This window comes from Pinus tabuliformis, chromosome 9 (genome assembly GCF_031772625.1).
Source record: "Pinus tabuliformis cultivar Carrire ecotype Pingquan chromosome 9, CPIR1, whole genome shotgun sequence".
Lineage (NCBI taxonomy): Eukaryota > Viridiplantae > Streptophyta > Pinopsida > Pinales > Pinaceae > Pinus > Pinus tabuliformis.
The window spans coordinates 1,214,529,470-1,214,550,877 of NC_142307.1; the positions used below are offsets into that span (position 1 = coordinate 1,214,529,470).

Genomic DNA, 21,408 nt, shown 5'->3' on the forward strand with positions numbered 1-21,408 from the left:
TGTACAAGTGCTAAAATTTGTAATGATGAATTTACAGATTTAGTTAGATTTCTTTTACAAGCTCTGAAGACTGAGTGGAAGCAAATTCAGTAATGATTGAAAGTTGAAACCATGCACCATTAAATGCACAATCCATGATAACATGTTTAATCTTGTTCAAATGAAAGTGCCCAAGTACACCAAACTACAAACAAAATGTCTTAAACAGTGAAAATCTTTATAAAGGGGCTTTGGTTGCAATGATTTACAGATCTACTTAGATTTCTTTTACAAGCTCTGAAGACTGAGTAGAAGCAAATTCAGTAGTGGTTGAAATTGAAACCATGCACAATGAAATGCTCAATCCAAGATAACATGTTTAATCTTGTTCGAATGAAAGTGGCCTCCTAAACCATGAATCCTTTTATAAAAGGGCTTTGGTTGTAATGACTAGCAATTCAAAAAAGCATGCATATCATATCATTATCAAATCAAATTGCCAGAGATAGCTATTAAATTCATGAAAACATCAACGAAGAGCAAACAAATAAAAGCTCTAGCGTGAACAGGAACTCACTTACATATACACTAAATCAAAATCTACATATGGAATATGGAAAAGCAAATGTCAGTTTTAAAAAGGGCTGCATAAAACCCTAACAACATTAATGAATTTTGTGGACTTCTTGAGACCTGTACTCTTCATTTTGGTTTAAAGGTAAACCAGTGATGTAAATAAGCTTAGCTTCTAACCTTTAAAAGATACACAAGTCAAGTACAAAAATGATTGATCTTCAGCTGTGTCTGCAGAAGGCCCCAGCAACAGAGCTTGTTTGGATCTCTCGGAAAAGAAGTATCATGAGCTAATTTACATCTTGTATAATCCATGGAACTGGATCTTATAATTTGAGAAACAGAATAACCTCATAGTATCATACTAGAGGAAGTGTCAATTTCATAAGCTAACAAGATTATGAAAAACTCCATTCACAGTACAAACACAATGTTTCTAAAGTAACTAATAGCTCTACCTCAGTATGCAAGATTAGCAAAAATAATCATGTCAAGAAGTCAACCAATACCAGCCCCCTTTTCTCTCTTCGCAGAAGCATCACTGTTAATACGTTGAGGCCGCAAAATGCGATCAATAATCCCATACTCAAGGGCTTCTTGAGCATTTAAGTACATGACCCGACTTAGATCCTTTGTAATCTGCAAAGTGATATTCAAGACAAGATCTCGTTGTCACAAGTTCATCCTTTTATAAGACATTGGAAACTAACTGCTTAATAATTGTTGCTGAAAAAGAGGCTATGAAATATTTGTTTTATCAGGGCATGTGCACTAACATAGTGATTTAAATACAAGAAATGCTGGAATGCAATAAAAACTGAAAATAAATACTATGTTGTCAATACTCAATAATATGGTGAGGCTAGTATGCATTATCTAATCTTCGCAAACATGGATCTAACAATATCAGAAACAAATATTCACTTTGGTTGAATGTACAAGTCTCTGAAATGCAAAGACGGAAAAACTTCAATGTATAATAAGGGGACCAACCATAAATTAATAGGGTGTCATTATAATTGTAGGTAACACAACTACCCAATGTAAGAAATATAAAGAGATCTACCTAAGTGTATCTGTCAGGCTGTGGTTTAGTGCCTGGAACCACGCACTGCAATGCAAACAGCACAGTTTCAAACCCCAGTGGACATAGAGCCCTTGTGTGTGTTGATTTTTCATGATCTTCTAATATGATAATTACTTCCAATGATTTCTTAAACAAGTTCACTTATGTCACATTCATCATTAAGCAAGTATACATGGAAAATCTCAACCATAATGCAATGACAGTAGGATCATAAAGAGACAGCCAAGCGCACAAAAGAGAGACAAATTTTTCACCTGGGAAACCCAAACTCGGGCGAAAACCCAGCAATATTTTGTAGGAGAAATTTTCCAATTCAACAGAAGGTACAATCTGATTTTCCAGTCAAAACAGGTCAAACTAAGCACCGAACCAAATATGTCAAACCTGGTCAAACAGACCAATTTCAGCCTTCCTGCTGCTGCCTCAGAAATTCACTCAATCCTGGTCAACAGGGCTGAATTTCAGCCTCTTGCAGCTCCTCTAAAACTCAGTCAATCTATGGTCAACTGCCTAGAAAATCTCAGTCCTGCAGCCACACGTGCGAGTTAACTTGCTGGTCAATGCTGAGCAAAGTTCAGTCTTCTTGCTCTCTCTATTCTTCACACGTGTGAACAGAAATCAGATGATTGTGTGATCCGAATTGGTGCCAAATGAGTGAGGATGAATGGGAATATTTAGTGGTTGAAGAAGCCTGAATTGGTGTCTTTATGGCTGGGCCGACCTAATCTTTTGCTGGGCCAGCTTGACTTTTGGAAGCAATTTAAATTCAAAATTTCTCCTTTTATATTTCTTTTATGGGCCGACTTGTAGTAGCTGAGAATACCGACCACAGCTACCCTAAAATTAAACACTCCCTCTTAGCTAGGGAGGTAATCACCTTGACTTCTTCAAATGTCCACTTTGTTGAAAAAAAATCTCCTTCTCTAGAAAAGATTGAATGAGCTTGCTATGTTAATGTATCCATCCACTTCAAGTGGAAAGCATCCTGCATCACCATCATGCAAAGGGATCTCATTTCCTACTAGTCAACTCTCCTTTGCAAATGGATCTAGTCATCCACTAGCCAAAGGCCTTCTGGGGACCCACTAGCCTTTTGGCCTTTTGGGGTCAAGACTAGTCCTAGGCCACCAATTATCCAAGTCGTCACCTGGAACCTAATCAGCATCTGTCACCTATGGTGAAACCCTAGGCAATTACCATTCTTGCATGCCAATTGAATGGTAATACACTTGCACGATGTTAAAGGCACCCACTCTACCCACTAGCCAAGTACGTCTTGAAAATCTGGGGGAGCACTCTGGGCCTTGACGCTCTCTAGGCCATTCTCCCTAGACATATTACATGGCCCCTGGTCAATACCTTTGACCTATCAATATCTTGACTTACGGAGAATGTCTTCCCCTTGATGCTACAACATCAACACTCCCTCTAACGGAGGGAAGCATTCTCAACTAATAATAATCTATGCTTGTCCCTTAGGACAGAGGCTTTGTGAGAATGTCAGCGTCTTGCTTGACTGTAGAAAAGCATTGAAGCCTCATTGCTCCCTTCTATATCATGTCTGGGATATAGCGGTACTCAATGTGCTTCGACCTGTCATCACGGTCCTCTCCTGCACTTGATCAAACAATCCTGCGAGTAGCTTTTCAAGCCACACTGCTTCACAACTTGCCAAACTAGTTGCAATATACTTGGCCTCTACAATCATGAGTGCCATCGATGTCTGCTTCCCACTCATCTTGATGTGCTCTTCCTATCTTCTGCACTCTCTACCTGATCTACATATTCTTGCAGTTGTACTTCACCAATTGAGACTCTTAATCCATAACTGATTGTGCTATGCAAATATCTCAATACATGCTTGAGCCACGTGCCTTGGCTCAAGCAAAGACAAACCGAGTTCCTTCACTAGATTCATTACCACAACTACTTTTCGGTCACCCTGACTAGGTTCTCCCTCTACAGTAGATCTTGTTGTGACAATCCTGACTGCTCCCTTTGCCACCATTACTTCCTAGTCACTGAAGCATACCTGTTGTCTGGCATGGTCCACTCATAGAAGGCATAATTCTCTTAGAGACTTCTTATCTCTGAGCATCTACTCTGACAATCTCAATCTCAGTGACCGGCCATCATCCCAAATCTCCGAAGGATCTCAATAGTATAATTCAAGGAAGTAATTCATCAAACCTAGGTCCTTCATTTCAAACTCTAAAGCAGGGCTTGATTACTTCCTCTACTACAAAAGCAAATCCTCCTGCCATTGTTGCTCCCTTTGTCACGTGAGTCCTTCTGCTCTCATTAGAAACAAGTCATATAATAATAAGATCAACTGAGACTCATCAATTCGAGAATACCATGTTGAAGGCCTATACAAAGCTTTCTTTAGTCTACCAACATGAGATTCCCTCTCATATGCCTCAAAGCCCTGAGGTTCTTCTAAGTACACTTCATCTTCCTCAATTACGCCATCAAGGAAAGTGGTCTTCATATCCATCTAATCATTAATGCAATTTCCAAGCAATAGAAGTAATAATCATAATAGAAGTGTACCTAGCAACTATCTCTTTGTAGTCCTCTCCCTCTTTCTGGGTGAACCTTCTTTTCATGAATCTCACTTTGTATTTATCTAAGCTTCCATTTGTCACATGCTTGACCTTGTAGATCCACTTGGAAGTCACCACTAACTTCCCTTCAGGTCTCAACACAATTTCTTCCATCATGGCATCCTTCCAAAATTATTTGACTGCATGCTCCCTTTGAGCTAGGAGTTGGCATGGTTCTAGATGTCTGTACAATTTCTCCATCTTGAACTTGATCTTGGAAGAATCCTCTTGTCGCAAGCTTCGTTCTTCCCGATGATTCCATTTGCTACTAAAGTTTTGGCAGCCTTCACGATGTACCTACAATTTGTTGAAGAATGTAACTAGGTTTGGTCTTCATATTTATATTTGAGTCAAAGAATGAAAAATATTTTTTTATTATTATTACAATGACTTATTAAAGCATGGGTTTCATGCTTGGGTCATCATGTTATAGGTAAAAGTCCCCGTTGCGGACTTCTAGATTTTATACTGAGTCATTAGAGTCATTGTCCATTTAATGAGACCCTTCTTGGGCTTTTGAATCATGTAAAAAAAAAATTATTGAGTCAAAAATGTAATTTGTCACCTCCACACCAAGTTGGCCCTAGCTTGATGAAATCGGCCTACAAGAGGACAATTCAACCCATAGAAGAGGCTATATATACAAGAGCAGTTCGATCTATCTGGACAGCAACTCAACAAGTTCGATACACATCAAGGAAGCGCAGAAAAAGTATGAAGTTCAAGGAGAAGAAGGAAGAAGTGCAAGTCGAAGATTTTGGGCTATCCCTCTCTCTTTTATGTGAAGTTACTAGGCTATTTGCTAGATCGAAGTTATGTTGTTGGGAGGGTCGAAATTCTAAATGTGTTGGGTCGAAGATTTTGTTGTAGGAAGGTCGAAATTCTGGATTTGTTGGGTCGAAGTGTTGTTGCTGCAAGGTCGAAGATCTAGATCGAAGTTGTTGGAAGGAAGGGTTGACTTGGTGGTTGGAGGAGGTCTATGTCTAGGTTGAAGATTCTTGGATTATCTCGTCTTAACTACTGAAGAAAGAAGTTTCACTGGGTTTTCCCCTAGATAGGGGTTTTCCCCTAGCAGAGTGCCTACATCTTGTGTCTTTTGTTCTTGTGATCTTCATATACACATAATTTGGTAATTGCTTGATGAAAAATAATATAATAAAGAAATAAAAGAAGCCAACATAATTCACAAGAAATTATCAAGAAAGAGAATTCTAACCCTAATTCTACTAGCATTGATTTCTCAACATGGTATCAAAGCTAAGGTCAAGGAAGATTAGAGATCACTCTATTGGCTTGAAAGAAAGGACTACTCCCTCAATGATAAGATACTTGAAAATGGGATTCAATATTGCAAGAAGTTGGATCAAAAGAATCACCTACAACTTATTCAACAAGGTCAAAAGAAAAGGGTTTTTGGTTGCACTCACAGGTTCACTCAATGATGACAATGATTGATAGTGGAGCATCAAGACACACGACAAGAGATAGCAAACAACTTCACACTCTATCAAAGGAACAATATTCTCATGTAGTGGAATTGGGAGACAACAAAAGCTATGTTGTGAAAGGCCTGGGCTCAACTTCTTTGAAGTTGGACAATGGAGCAAAGCTACATCTCAACAATATACTCTATGTTCCAAGTTTGAAAAAGAATTTACTTCCAATTTCTTGCTTAGAAGATAAAGGAGATAGAGTTGCTTTTGTAGATGGAAACGTTTTGGCATTGATAAAGCTAGGGTTATTGGAATTCGTGAAGGAAATCTATATAGAGTAATCACACCATCTCCTCAAGCCCTAGTCCACATGGAAATCAATCCCATTGAACTATGGCATAGAAGATATGGACATTTACATTACAAGGTTATTCCCTCTCAATAAATTGGTAAATGGCATTTGAATATTAAAGAAGATCGTGAAGGAATATGCAAGGGGTGTGCCTTAGGAAAGAATACAAGGAAACCATTTACAAGCAGTGAAACAAGGTCTAAAGAAATATTGGACCTTATTCATTCAGATATGTGTGGGCCTATGTCTGACAACTCACTTGGAGGTCATCTTTATTATGTAACCTTCATTAATGATGACTCTAGAAAGACATGGCTCTATCTACTCAAAACAAAGGATGAAGTATTTGAAAAGTTCAAGGAACTTAGGTCTAAAGTAGAGACCTTAATCGAACGAAGAATAAAGACTTTAAGATCCAATAATGGTGGAGAATACACTTTAAAAGAAATAATTGCATATTGCAAAGAAGCAGGAATTAAGAGGGAGCTCATTGTTCCCTACAATCTCGAACAGAATGGAGTTGCAGAAAGGGAAAATAGAGCACTTGAAGAATGTATACGAACAATGACTTTTATCAAGATATTCCTAAATTTCTATGGGGAGAAGCTGCAATGACCGTTGTATATATACAAAATATAAGTCCTCATAGAATCCTCAATAATATGACACCCGAAGAAGCATTCACAAGAAGCAAGCCATGTGTGGACCATCTCTGAATATTTGGACATCCCGCTTATATCCATGTTCCAAAGGACAAATGAAAGAAGCTAGATTCTACAAACATTAAAGGGATTTTCGTTGGCTACAGTCTTTCTTCAAAGGCATATAGAATCTACATCAAGGAAGGAAGTCATAACGAAGTAAGAAGGGACATTATATTTGATGAAAATCATGCCTACAAAAGATCCAAAGATATTCCTACTAATTCTAATGACGAAGACATACCACTATTCGAAGAAGAAGAGCATCACAACAATCCTACTACAAATCAAGAAGAAGAAGGACCAAGTGAGCCTATTCAACCTGTGATCATACCCAACACAAGGAAGAGACCAAATTGGCTAAAAGCTACTCTTGAAGATTCTGAAGGACATGGAGGTGCGAAAGGACCTTTTAGAAAAAGAAAAAGACCAAAAAGATATTATGGATATGTTGCATACATGACAAAACTAATAGAAGCTAAACCAACTACATTTGAGGAAGTTGCTCATCAAGAAGTATGGAAGAAGGCTATGCAGGAAGAATATCAATCCATCATGAAGAATGGGGTTTGGGAAATCATTCCTAGACCAAGTGACAAATCAGTTGTCACCTCTAAATGGATCTACAAATCAAGCACGTTGTTGATGGAAGCATAGACAAGTACAAAGCTAGATTCGTTGCAAGGGGTTTCTCTCAAAAGGAAGGCATAAACTATGAAGAAACCTTTGCACCTACCGCAAGATATACTACTATAAGATCTTTGGTTTCGTTGGCTACAACAATGGGATGGAATATCCATCAGATGGATGTAAAAACAACATTTCTGAATGAAACCATCGATGAAGAAGTATGCATTGAACAACCTAAAGGCTTTGAAATAAATGGCAAAGACACTCATGTTTGTAGACTCAAGAAGGCCCGCTATGGTTTGAAGCAAGCTCCTAGGGCATGGTATGCAAGAATGGATGCATATCTTCTAAGAATCGTGTTCATGAAAACTCTTGTTGATCCAAATCTCTATATCAAGGTTGTGGATAATGAGCTAGTCATTATTCTACTATATGTGGATGATCTATTTATTATAGGTGTAGAGCGAAGGATACAAGAATGCAAGAAGATGTTGGCAGCCGAGTTTGAGATGAAGGATCTGGGTCTGATGCATTATTATCTAGGATTGGAAGTATGGTAGAAACCTGGGGAATTTTATCTAGGGCAAGGAAAGTATATAATTAAGTTGTTGCAGAAATTTGGTATGATGGATTCCAAGCCCGTGACTACTCCCATGATCGCCAATCTCAAGAAGTTAAGAAGCTATGACAAGCATTACAATAATATTTTTATTTTTCTTCTTTACATCAATTACATAAAATCACAATTACACATGTCATTATGAAGACCGAACCTAGTTACACTTTTCAACACTCTCTCTTAACTAGGGAAGTATTCATAATGGCACTTGGTCATTCTCAATCTGAAGAATTCTCATAAGAAGAGTCGGATTGGTAACCCATCTGTTTAGCATCATTTCAACCAGCATTGTCACATAGCAAGGCCTTGACTAACAGCTCTATCTCTCCACGAGATCTGAGCTCAATGCTGATGAGACTAATGATGTACAGACACTCTCATCATTGTCTCTCTCAGAACATACCCCACCCAGGTTCTCAAAGTCTGTTCCACTAGGACTATTTTTATCTTGGATTCCCAATCCTCAAAGAATATCAGTCCTATACGACTACTCTTATCTTGGATGCCCTAATACATCATCAAAGAGCACCAGATGCCAGATGTTTACCCAATCCTCCATTATGTCTTCCTAAGTGAAGACAATAATGATGTGTCTATCTCTCCCTCTTAACTAGGGAGGACATATCTATTCCAATTAAGGAATATACTCATTCCTACGGAAGGAATGTACCTAAGCTCCCTCTTGGCTTAGGAATTTTGCTTCCAAGCTTCTACCAAGTAAGAAACTTGTTTCCACACTCGCTCTTAATTAGGGACCTACAGTAGCTCCTCAGGTGGAGATGATGGGACAACCAGTTACTTGAAGAAATCCTCACAATGTCATGAACTTCTGTTCGTTATCTAGGAGTCTTCATGTTTGGGACTTCTTCATAGGGCACAGACCATCCATCACTTTCATCCATGAGTCAGTCATGTCTGTTAATCTAGGTTGTCATTGATGTCAATATGGCAGTGTTTGTGATGGAAAATTCTTGTGACGTGTGGTTTCCCATTGATGCCCATTGATCATAATACTGCTCATGGAGGATCCAAGGATTGAATACAGACATAATAGAAACAGTGGAACCAAGGAGGAAAGATATCGGAAGCCATCAGAAGAGAAAGAGAATGAGTAAAGAGAAGAAGCCATGAAGCCAAAGAATAAGAGGAAGAGTTCATCAGGAGGCCATCAAGGAAGCAGGTTATCACATATGCCCAAGGGTAAGTGTTATCGGAAGAACAAAGAGCAACAGCGATATCAGAGGAGTAAAGAAGAAAACATCAGAGGAGCCATATCGGAAGTATCGCATGTAATATATGCCCAAGAAGAACCGATAGGAAGAAAACAGCAGAGGAGCATACACAAAGTTATCGGAGGTCACAGGAAGATAAGCCACAAGAGCAACAACGATCGGAAGAGCGAAAGAGTGAAGAGAAGTCACAGGAGCAAGAACCCAAGAATAAAACCATGTAATAACACCGCATCAGAGAATTTATATCAGAGGAACTTTATCGGCGGTTCCATTATATTAAGTTATGTAACATTGCTCAAAACCCCCGATTGCGATATGCATTGCGGACCCGATCGCTCAAATACAACACACCTCAATACAATATCGCATCCGTTGCATCGCAAGTATTGAAGCCTTGTTACACTGAAATCCCCGATTGCGATATAAGTTGCGGACCCGATGGTCCTATTACAACACGCCCTAAAGAAATATCGCATCCGCCATACCGCAAGTTTTTAAAGCCTTGTCACGTTGAAATCTCCGATTACGATTTGAGTTGCGGACCCGATTGCTCCATTATAACACGCCCTATTGTAATATCGCATCCGTTGTATCAGAACCTTCGCATTGCAAGTCTTAAAGGAATGTCACACTAAAACTGCGATTGCAATAATAATATGCAGACCTGCTGCACCACTATAACATGACTGTTACACAAAAATATCATCACCATGATTATTTGCAGTCAGTATGGGTCTATCATCACTTGTACTGTCCTCCTAAGCAAGTCTAGAACCTCAGCTCTTCAAATAAAGCTTTGGAAGTGGGAGAAAGACATTAGAAATCAATGTAACTCTGGCTCCGCACTTTCTCCCATAGTCACCTGCGGTCCCACACCTTCTGTGTACAAAAGCTGCGTACCTACCACTTGATTACCAATGACTTTATATAATATCGCATCCGCAGTATCGCTAGTTTCTAAGGAATGTCAAACCGTCGATTGCGATAAGGTTGTGGACCCGACGGGTTTATTAACAACTGCTTAAGATCATATCACATCCGCTCCATCAACAGTAGTGGAATCACTATGTTATGTGAAAACCTCCAAAAATTGTGATTTGCGGGATTAAAGGAATAACTCCAATTTTCATGAATGTTGCAATTGCGATTAATGTGATAATGTTGCGGTTGCAATTAATGTGGGACCTCCATGTGGGTATAGCCTTGGAAGAATATTTAAAAAAAAGGGCCTCTTCGATAAAATCTTTTAATGTGCAAACTCATAAGTCGGCCTCTCCTCCCAATGAGCGTGTCTTTTGGTTATCGGCAAAACTCATATATATACAAGTTGAAACGCTTCACATCATGTAACGGATCTCGGGCATCTATCACAGAGAAGAAGGACAGTTCACAACTCGTGAACGTGAATTAGCATAAGAAAGGAAGCCAAAGGTCGAGCAAACGAAAGTGGAAGCCGAAGGTCGAGCGAGCGAAAAAAGAAGCTGAAGGTCAAGCGAGCGGAAAAAGAAGCCGAAGGTCCAACAGGACAGAAGGAAGTCAAAGGACGAAGCAATTCTGTTGATTGGGTTAATCTTTGAAAGGCTCAAACCTGTGATAAATTAATCTATGGAAGAAGTACAGAACGCAATCTGAAGAACAGTTCTGTGAAAGGAAATAAAGTTTCATCTATCATCGTTTGAAGGGAGCAATAGACAGCACTAGCATTGAAGTGTTTGTGAGTTTGTTTCTTGAAAGTAAGATATCGCGACAGTAAGAGGTAACTTTGCAGACTCTGTTTGGGCAATATGAAGAGTTGTGAAGACTCCTTCGTATGAAGACAGGTTGTCATTGATGATGTAGCATGGAGACTACAGTGAAGCTTTAGATTAACAGAACATAGTGAAGAAGATTTTGAGCGCAGTGTAATACAATCAAAACAATTCTTGACAAGATAGGGTCGGAGACCTTGGGGTTGGTGCCTCAGAATTGGAAGGATTGGTGTCCTTGGAGTTGGTGCCCCTAAATCCAAGGTTGGTGCCTTGACAAGATAGGGTCGGAGCCCTTGGGGTTTGTGCCTCAAAATTGGAAGGATTGGTGTCCTTGGAGTTGGTGCTCCTAAATCCAAAGTTGGTGCCTTGACAAGACGGGGTTTGTGCCCTAGAGGTTGGAGGCTCACAAATAGTCCAAGTTGGTGCTTAGCAATAGGTTGGGGCCTGTGAGATTGAAGATCAGTGTCTTCATCAAGGGTTGGAGCCTATATATATATATATATATATATATTGTACCTGATTTATTGTAAAGATTATATTAATAAAAGCATTTATTCCTATTGTTCATTTTGTGTTCTAAATATAAATGATTTAACTGGTAAAAATAACAATTGAAAAGGAATACTGATTCACCCCCCCTCTCAATATTTCCAACAATTGGTATCAGAGCCAGTACCTTCACTCAAAGCCTAACAGCTTGAAGGTTGATCATTAGAACACAAATGGCGAAGCCAAGGAAGAAAGTCTCCAATCCTCCTAAAGATGTGTCTCCCTCAACCACCGAAATCGAAGTCAATCAATTTGTGAAGGCTCCATTGTTCAATGGAAACTTTGATATATGGGAGGCAAGAATGAGGAATTTCTTAAAGACTCAAGGCATTGAAGTTTGGAAATCGGTGATTGTTGATAGCATGATGGATGGAGAATCCAAGGAACATAATACAAGAGCAATGAAAGCAATCTTGAATGGGCTACCTGATTCTATGAAGGCCAATTTTGAAAAATGCTCGTCAGCAAAAGGCATATGGGATAAACTTCATGATCTTCACTCAAAAGGAGCGTTGACAATGATCTCTAGTCAAGAAAATGATGGAAAACAAGAAGAAAATCTAGAGCCCATCAAGGAAGCTGAAGATAAGATTGATGACATCAAGGCTAAAGAAGACCTAGAAAATGAAGAGAATGAAAAAGACTTTGAAGAAGATCTCCTCACTAAACTTATGGCTGCCATGGAAGAGATTATCAATTTGAAAAAGGAAAACGAGGAACTTAAGAAGAAAGCACTAGCTGGTGACCAAGACCAAACAAGGAAGGAAGTTGACCTTGTCAAGCTTCAAGTACAAGAAAGAGATGAAGAGCTCGCCAAGCTTAAGGAGGAATTTCATTAAAACAAAAGAAAGCATTATGAAGAAGTCATATCCATGACAAATCAATTGGATAAGGCAAAGAAACAGGAAGATATCTTGTCAATTCAACTTGAACAAAGGCACAAGAGCTTGAACAAACTTAAAGAAGAGATTGGTCAGTACAAGGTAGAGGTCTCCTCTCTCAAATCTCAACTACAAGGAGCAAGAAAGTTAGCACAAGGAGCTGAGAAGACAATGGAAGCATTGGTAATCTGTTAAAATTGGCAACCAAGGCAAAACTTCATGTGGGTCATCTTATTCATGGCTAATAATATTTTTATTAGATTCCTCTCGTCGAGAGGTGTAGGATTGATATAAAGATCATCCAATTCCGATAAGTATTCATGGAGATATGAATTTATTTTGATTATGGAATTATTATCAAGCCGACCTACAACTCATGTAGGCTCAGAAGGCCAACAGTCGCATCTATTCACCCACCAACGTTGTGTATAAATATAAGAGGATTGTTCCTCATTTGGACTCACTCATCTCATCACATCTCTCTCTCTCTACTGCGCAGATATGAGTCTCTTCTCTACTGCGCTGAAATGGGTCTCTCTCTCTCACACATGTGAAGCCAGAAGCTGTTGAATTTGAAGCTGTAACTGCAGAAGTAAAGATTGACTTGCGTGGCCTAGAAGATCTCCTCTTTGGAACTGCGTTGTAGGTTCATCTGAACCTCCTTTTAAAGCCGCAACTTTTGGTGGTGGAATGAAGTCAATCCGACGAATGGTTTGCAAGATATCCACTGCCCTAGTTTGAAGTTGGAAACTACTGAAACTGAAGCTGCAACTGCAGAAGTAAAGATTGACTTGCGTGGCCTAGAAGATCTCCTCATCTGAACTGTGTTGTAGGTTCATCTGAACCTCCTCTGGAAGCCGAAACTTTTGGTGGTGGAATGAAGTCAATCCGACTGTCGGTTTGTGAGATATGGTCTGCCCTAGTTTGATAATGAAGCCGCTAATGCTGATGCCACTGATCTAGGGTTTGCTACTGCTGATATGAATCAAATTTATTGTACTATTTCTCTCTGCTGAATTATTGAAGATAAAAGAAGATTTGATCAAAGGGTTTCCCCACACATTGTGGGGTTTGTCCCTGGCTAACCGCCACATCTTGTGTCTCTTGTCTTGGCTTGTTTTCTGTCGATCGTTTAATGTTCTATCTGCACTTTACTTTATGTACATGTGATTGCTAATCGGTGGAATATAATAAGAAAAAGAAGTAAACTGTTATAAGCATAGAACATACCATAACTTAACATGGTATCAGCACTGAGGTGAAGACAAAGCCCGAGCAAGAGCAAGAGCAATCATTGAAGAGAAGATTGGCAAGGCTATCCTAAAAGAACTATGGGGTCCTCAACACTCTTTCCTGCCGAAGACAAGCTCCGTGAGAAAGCTAACTATCACGGATGGAAGATGTCTATCAATCTAACCCTTGAAGATCAAGGAGTGTTGGACCATGTAAGAGGCAATATTGTTGAGCCTTCATCAAATGCATCTGCTGCTGCCTGAAACAAATGGAAAAATGGAGAAGTCAAAACAAAGAAGATCATCTGGGACTCTATCGACAAGCGCTTGGTGGCCTACATCTCTAATCTAGACACCTCCAAGGAAATCTACGACAGACTGGTGAGTTTATTTAAAGTTAATGATGCAAATCAAGTTTTGTTTCTTAGAAATAAGTTGAGGGAAATCAACAAGGGTAAAGATGAAAGTATGCAAGCATACTTCTTAAGAATCACCGAGATCAAGAACGATCTCCTATCTATTGGGGAAACCATTACTGACAGAGAAATGGCACTCACAACTCTCGGAGGATTACCATCTGAATGGTATGTGTTCAGGACTACTCTTCTGAACAATAATGTAATTCCTAGTTTCGAGGAATTAATGGCTAGATGCATTCAAGAACAAACAAGGGTAGAAGAGCAGGAAATGCCCTTGCCTAAAGGTCCTCCTGCTGCTTTTTCTTCTCATGCTAAGAAAAGAAATAATTCTGGGTCTAAATCGAAAAGAAAGGCTAGATTTAAGGGTGGAAGAAAAGGACGATGTTTCATTTGCAATAAAGCAGGTCACTATGCAAGGGAATGCCCTGATAGAAAGGACTCTCACCGTGACGATGATCAAAATCCCTCTCATGGTAATCGAAGGAATGGAAAATTCAACAACAAAGGAAAAAGGAATGCGGGAAATCAAGGAAGAGGGCAGCCATTCAAGAAGGCTAGAAATTCCAGGTATGAATCTAACACTGTTGACGATAAGCAGGCTGAATATTATCTACCAGCTGCTCTATCTACCTCCGCTCCTTCGGACTCAATGGGAATTTGGCTCATTGATAGTGGTGCCTCAAAACACTTCACTGGTTACAAAGAAGTACTCTATAATCTGGTAGAGAAAGAAACTAACCTGGAAATTGTCCTTGGAGATGACATGAAATACCCAGTGAAAGGTGTAGGCAATGTTTCTCTTAAACTGAATCAAGGTAATACGATTCACTTACAAGATGTATTATATGTACCTGATCTCAAAAAGAACCCGGTATCCATCTCGGCAATGGAAGACAAAGGCTACAAGGTAACCTTCAGCGCTGGTAAGGTACGCATATGGAAAAATAATGTTAAAGATGCTTTCACTCTTGGGTTTCGAGTTGATTCTTTATATCAAGTCGGTGGAAGTCCGCTAGGTGTCATGTCTTGTGACACAATGCTTCAGTCCGAACTTTGGCATCGGAGGTTTGCCCACCTTCATTACAAAGCTCTACCCGATGTAAGACAGATGGTAACAGGGATGCCTGAATTCCAAGTAGAGAAAGAAGGTGTATGTCCGGGATGTGCCGAAGGAAAGCTCAAAAGGGGACCATTCCCTTCAAGTCAAAGCAAGACCTCCGATATATTACAACTAGTTCACTCAGACATATCAGGTATGATGCCTGTGAACTCCTTGGGAGGATACTCATATTATCTCACTTTTACAGATGACCATTCTCGAAAGACCTGGATATACTTCTTGAAAAAGAAGGATGAAGTGTTCCCTTGGTTCCGACACTTCAAAGCCCTAATCGAGAATCAAACCGAAAAGAAGATCAAGATCTTAAGAACTGACAATGGGACTGAATATGAATCTAATGAGTTCCATGATTTTTGTAAAGAGGCTGGCATCAAGAGGGAGACTACTACACCATATACTCCTGAACAAAATGGTGTGGCAGAAAGGAAGAACCACACAATTATGGAAGCTGTCCGGGCCATGCTACATGATCAAAGTCTTCCTAAGTTTCTATGGGCTGAAGCTGCAAACACTGCCGTATATGTACAAAATCGATGCCCTCATCAAGCATGGGTTCCAAGACTCCTGAAGAAAAATTCACCGGTAAGAAACCTGATGTTTCTCATTTTAAAATTTTTGGAAGCCCTGTATACTTTCATGTGCCGAAAGAGAAAAGAAATAAATTGGGAGCATCTGGAAAGAAGGGAATTTTCGTGGGCTATGGTGAAAATACTAAAGGCTATAGAATCTATGTAGCCGGTCAAAGGGAAGTCATAATTAGTCATGATGTCACCTTTGACGAAGATATGGCTCTCAGCAAGGTGATCAATCTTCCGACTTTGAGGAGCTCTCAAGAAGCCGACACCAGGGAACCGAAAGAAAAGAATGATGAATCAATGCCTGATGTAGAAGAACCCATGGATCCGATTGATCCTCCTCCATATGAGCCTTCCTCTTCTAGGAAGAGGTCTTCATGGCTTAAGGGGTTACTTGATGATGTTGAAGGACATGCTGCACCCCGAGGAACCTTTTGTGAAAGTAAGAAACCTAATAGGTATCAAGGATACCTGACCATCATGAGCACGATCATACAAAATGAGCCTTCGTCATTCTCAGATGTCGTCAAGCATCAAGTATGGAAGGATGCTATGACCGAAGAATATGAGTCTATCATAAAGAATGATGTTTGGGAAGTAGTTCCCAGACCCCAGGACAAGACTGTTTTTACTTCCAAATGGCTTTACAAGATAAAGCATGCAGCAGATGGAAGCACGGAAAAGTATAAGGCTCGTTTTGTTGCTCGAGGTTTCTCCCAAAAGGAAGGTATAGATTATGATGAGATATTTGCACCTGTTGCCAGATATACGACCATCCGCTCGATCATAGCCCTTGCCGCTTCACAAGGATGGAACCTACATCAGATGGATGTCAAGACTGCGTTCTTGCATGGCTCGATCAAAGAAGAGGTCTACGTGGAGCAACCCGAAGGATTTGAGATTTATGATCAAAAATCTCATGTATGCAGGTTGAAGAAAGCTCTCTATGGGCTGAAGCAAGCACCCCGAGCATGGTATGAGAGGATCGATAGCTACTTGATGAAGCTGGGATTCACTAGGAGTGAAGCCGATCCTAGCCTTTACTTTAAGGTTGAAGATGACAAGCCTCTCATACTGGTGTTGTATGTGGATGACCTCTTTCTAACAAGTGCAGACCCTCTCATTCACAAATGTAAGAGGGAGCTGGCCTCTGAATTTGAAATGAAAGACCTAGGACTGATGCACTACTTCCTAGGACTTGAAGTGTGGCAAAAGCCAGGAGAAATTTTCCTATCTCAAGGAAAATATGTGGTGAAGATATTGGAAAGATTCGGAATGGTGGACTGCAAGCCTGTAACTACTCCGATGGAGCTTGACTTCAAGAAGTTAAGCGGTAGTGCTGTTGGACCTGTTTTACGAAATGCTACCGAGTATCGGCAACTCGTCGGAGCATTAATGTTCTTATTGAACTCCCGACCAGATATATGCTTTGCAGACAACACGTTGAGCTAGCATATGGTTGAACCCCACCACATACACTGGATTGGTGCCAAGAATCTACTGAGATATCTTCGTGGCACTATCACTTATGGGTTAAGATACATTGCCAGAGATGTGAGACTATTTGGATACACAGATGCTGACTGGGCAGGCAATTTGGAGGACCGTAAGAGCACTTCCGGGTGTTGTTTCTCCTTGGGATCTGCTTCGATATCCTGGATGAGCAGGAAACAAAAGTCGGTGGCTTTGAGCACCGCTGAAGCAGAGTATATTGCTGCTAGCATGGCTTCTTGTGAGGCAGTTTGGTTGCGAAAGCTCTTCAGTGGGTTCTTTGGATTCACATTGGATACCACTGTGATCCTTTGTGACAACCAAAGTGGGATTCGTTTATCAGAGAATCCCGTATTCCATGATCGCTCCAAGCATATTGATATCAGATACCATTATATTCGAGATATGGTGCAACGGGGAGCTATGAGGCTCCATCATATCGATACAGATGAACAGGTCGCCGACATTCTGACAAAACCCCTTGGGAAAGTAAAATTTATGACTTTCCGTGAACAACTTGGAGTTGTTCAAAGACCCTCCAATGAGGGTCATGTATGATGCATTGAGCTCAGAGAGCTCCAGGGGGGTGCGGGGTGCTTCTTGGAGTAGCATATGACCACAGGATTATTCACTATCCCCTGGTGGTATACATGTACAACCCGTGGCGACATTGTAACAAGATTGATGTGTTCTCCTGTGAGGCCTGGATTGATGTGTTCTCCATGGCAGCCTGGATTGATGTGTTCTCCATGGCAATTGTAGCAGGATTGATGTGTTCTCCTGTGAGGCCTGGATTGATGTGTTCTCCATGGCAATTGTAGCAGGATTGATGTGTTCTCCTGTGAGGCCTGGATTGATGTGTTCTCCATGACAATTGTAGCGGGATTGATGTGTTCTCCTGTGAGGACAGGATTGATTAGTTCTCCTGTCGAGGCATCCTACCCATGCAGTCTGGGACTCATGGGAAGTACCTCTCATCTGGTCAATGAGCAGGGAAATGAAGTTAGGGACCATAGTAGTACCGATGGACGCATCGTTGTAACTACTGTACTCCCTACGCTAGGATGACCTCCATTGATCTGGGATCAATGATACTGGTCTGGGACCAGTGGTAGGAGTTGTACCATACTATGACGCTGACTTCGGGTCGGTTGAGACTGGTCTGGGACCAGTGGTACATACTCTTAGACTGATTTTGAGTCAGTGGAGGATGATATTGGTCTGGGACCACTGGAGTTGTACTCACTATGACGCTGACTTTGGGTTGGTTGAGACTGGTCTGGGACCAGTGGTACATACTCTGAGACTGACTTTGAGTCAGTATGATACATCCTCGATCATTTCTTCTTCTTCATAATTCAGACAAAAGCAGAGTAGAACAGAACAATGCAAGAGCAGAGCAGAACAGAACAAAACAGTACAGATCAGTGCAGGGCAGAACAAGACAAAGCAGAACAGGCAAAATAGAGCAGAGCAGGGCAAGGGTCACGCTGTACAAGGCAGTGCATTTGATGGATGAATAGTAACGACCGATAGACAGATTGCAGATGAAGTTCTCCATGGTTGAGAGGGAGTGTTAAAATTGGCAACCAGGGCAAAACTTCATGTGGGTCATCTTATTCATGGCTAATAATATTTTTATTAGATTCCTCTCGTCGAGAGGTGTAGGATTGATAGAAAGATCATCCAATTCTGATAAGTATTCATGGAGATATGAATTTATTTTGATTATAGAATTATTATCAAGCCGACCTACAACTCATGTAGGCTCAGAAGCCCAACAGTCGCATCTATTCACCCACCAACGTTGTGTATAAATATAAGAGGATTGTTCCTCATTTGGACTCACTCATCTCATCACATCTCTCTCTCTCTACTGCGCAGATATGAGTCTCTTCTCTACTGCGCTGAAATGGGTCTCTCTCTCTCACACATGTGAAGCCGAAAGCTGTTGAATTTGAAGCTGCAACTGCAGAAGTAAAGATTGACTTGCGTGGCCTAGAAGATCTCATCTTTGGAACTGCGTTGTAGGTTCATCTGAACCTCCTTTGAAAGCCGCAACTTTTGGTGGTGGAATGAAGTCAATCCGACGAACGGTTTGCAAGATATCGACTGCCCTAGTTTGAAGCCGGAAACTGCTGAAACTGAAGCTGCAACTGCAGAAGTAAAGATTGACTTGCGTGGCCTAAAAGATCTCCTCATCTGAACTGCGCTGTAGGTTCATCTGAACCTCCTCTGGAAGCCGAAACTTTTGGTTGTGGAATGAAGTCAATCCGACTGTCGGTTTGTGAGATATGGTCTGCCCTAGTTTGATAATGAAGCCGCTAATGCTGATGCTACTGATCTAGGGTTTTCTACTGCTGATATGAATCAGATTTATTGTACTATTTCTCTCTGCTGAATTATTGAAGATAAAAGAAGATTTGATCAAAGGGTTTCCCCACACATTGTGGGGTTTGTCCCTGGCTAGCTGCCACATCTTGTGTCTCTTGTCTTGGCTTGTTTTCTGTCGATCGTTTAATGTTCTATCTGCACTTTACTTTATGTACATGTGATTGCTAATCGGTGGAATATAATAAGAAAAAGAAGTAAACTGTTATAAGCATAGAACATACCATAACTTAACATAATCATAGGAGGATAGGTTGATGAAGCAGAAAAGGAGAGAAGCACCATGATATACCAACTAAAAGCAAAGGATGAAGAGATCTTCAAACTAAAATCCGACATCAACCTTCTCAAGGTCAAAACATGTAAAGCTACAAGGATCAAGGAAGAAATGGAGAGCAGTGTAGCTAAGGAAAATGAAGAAATTTTCAAAATGAAATTAGATATCATCTTCCTTAAAATAGAAGCAAATGAAGCTACTCATATCAAGGAAGAAACTAAGAAACAACTTGCTAAGAAGAATAATGATTGTGAAAGATTGGAAGAAGAGATTGTCTCCCTCAAGAAAAAGGTTGAAGAGATGGACAAAATCTTGAAGAGCTCTCAAGCCTTGGATGACATGCTTAACCATCAAAGATGTCCATTTGATAAATCAGGTCTTGGCTATGAAGGTGAATCCTCAAGCAAGGGTGACCATACTTCAAACAACAAGGACATGAGGAAGCCTAATGGAAATAATGATGCTCCCAGTTCCAACAAAGGCAAGGAGAAGAGTCAAGGCAACAATGGAAGAAATCCCGCTCCAAGAAGACTTGCAAATGATGTCAAGAATACAAAAGGTGATGAATATTATCAATGAATCCCAAGGCAAAAAGGCTTCAGAAGTACATCAAGGAAATCTCCATCTCCCAGGTACCAAAGTTTATTTCTTGGTTATTGTTATTCTTGTACAAACTTTGGACACATGGCAAAAGATTGTAGGGCTTATAATGATCCCCGTCAATCTCCGAGAAGCAATTTCGCAAGAAGAAGTCATGAATTCTTATTCTTTAACAACATAGAATGCTTCAAGTGTCATAACATTAGTCATATGGCATATAATTGTAACTTGATTTGGGCACCTTCTCAAGCTAGAACTATGCCAGATAAAAAAGTTACACAAGTATGGAGAACGAAGCAAATATAATCCGAAAGTCCCTTGAACTCTCCAGCCAACAACACATGTTATTGACCTGATCTTCGACAATCTAAGCATTTAATGGGAAGACTCTGCCAAAAGAGATGATGCATACAGTTAGGGGGAGCATGTGATTCTTGATCATTATTGCAGAAGCTATTCGTGAAAGGGTCCTTATGAAATCCTTGATGAGCTATATTAACAATCATTCCTTGATAAAGATCGTTTCTTAGGAGCACTCTATTGTCGCACAGAGTGTCTAGGCATTGCGACAACGCTCAGATCGAGGGCTGTCACCCTGATTCCCGATCTCTCCGTTTAAGTTGTCTCCCTACAGCAAGCTAAGGGGGGTAGACCCTATGGACAAACAAGATGAAGGAGAACCAGCTGGGAATCAATCGGCTCGGGAGACACAGCGAGGCAATCAAATACTTGATTAAGGCTCAGCAAGATTTATAATTTGATTAAAAACGATTAATACCAATGCCTTGTGGAGTTAATGAAAACCAAGTAATTGATTAGCTACTGTTGCTTAAGAAATAGAAATATGCAAAACTCTTTAACAGTTGCTTGAAAACATTTGCCAAAATGTCCAACATATAATGAGCATTAAATA

General features: G+C 40.3%; 1 protein-coding gene across 1 annotated transcript in view; it reads right to left on the minus strand.

Moving 5' to 3' along the window:
- Positions 1-536: 536 nt before the first annotated feature.
- Positions 537-21,408, minus strand: part of LOC149152908 (ATP-dependent Clp protease proteolytic subunit-related protein 2, chloroplastic-like) — a 147,005-nt gene continuing 126,133 nt past the window's right edge. Inside the window, exon 9 of the mRNA XM_089440624.1 lies at positions 537-1,191. Within this exon, the coding sequence (XP_089296750.1) occupies positions 1,051-1,191 (141 nt within the window). The 3' untranslated portion in view covers positions 537-1,050. The remainder of the gene's footprint in view (positions 1,192-21,408) is intronic.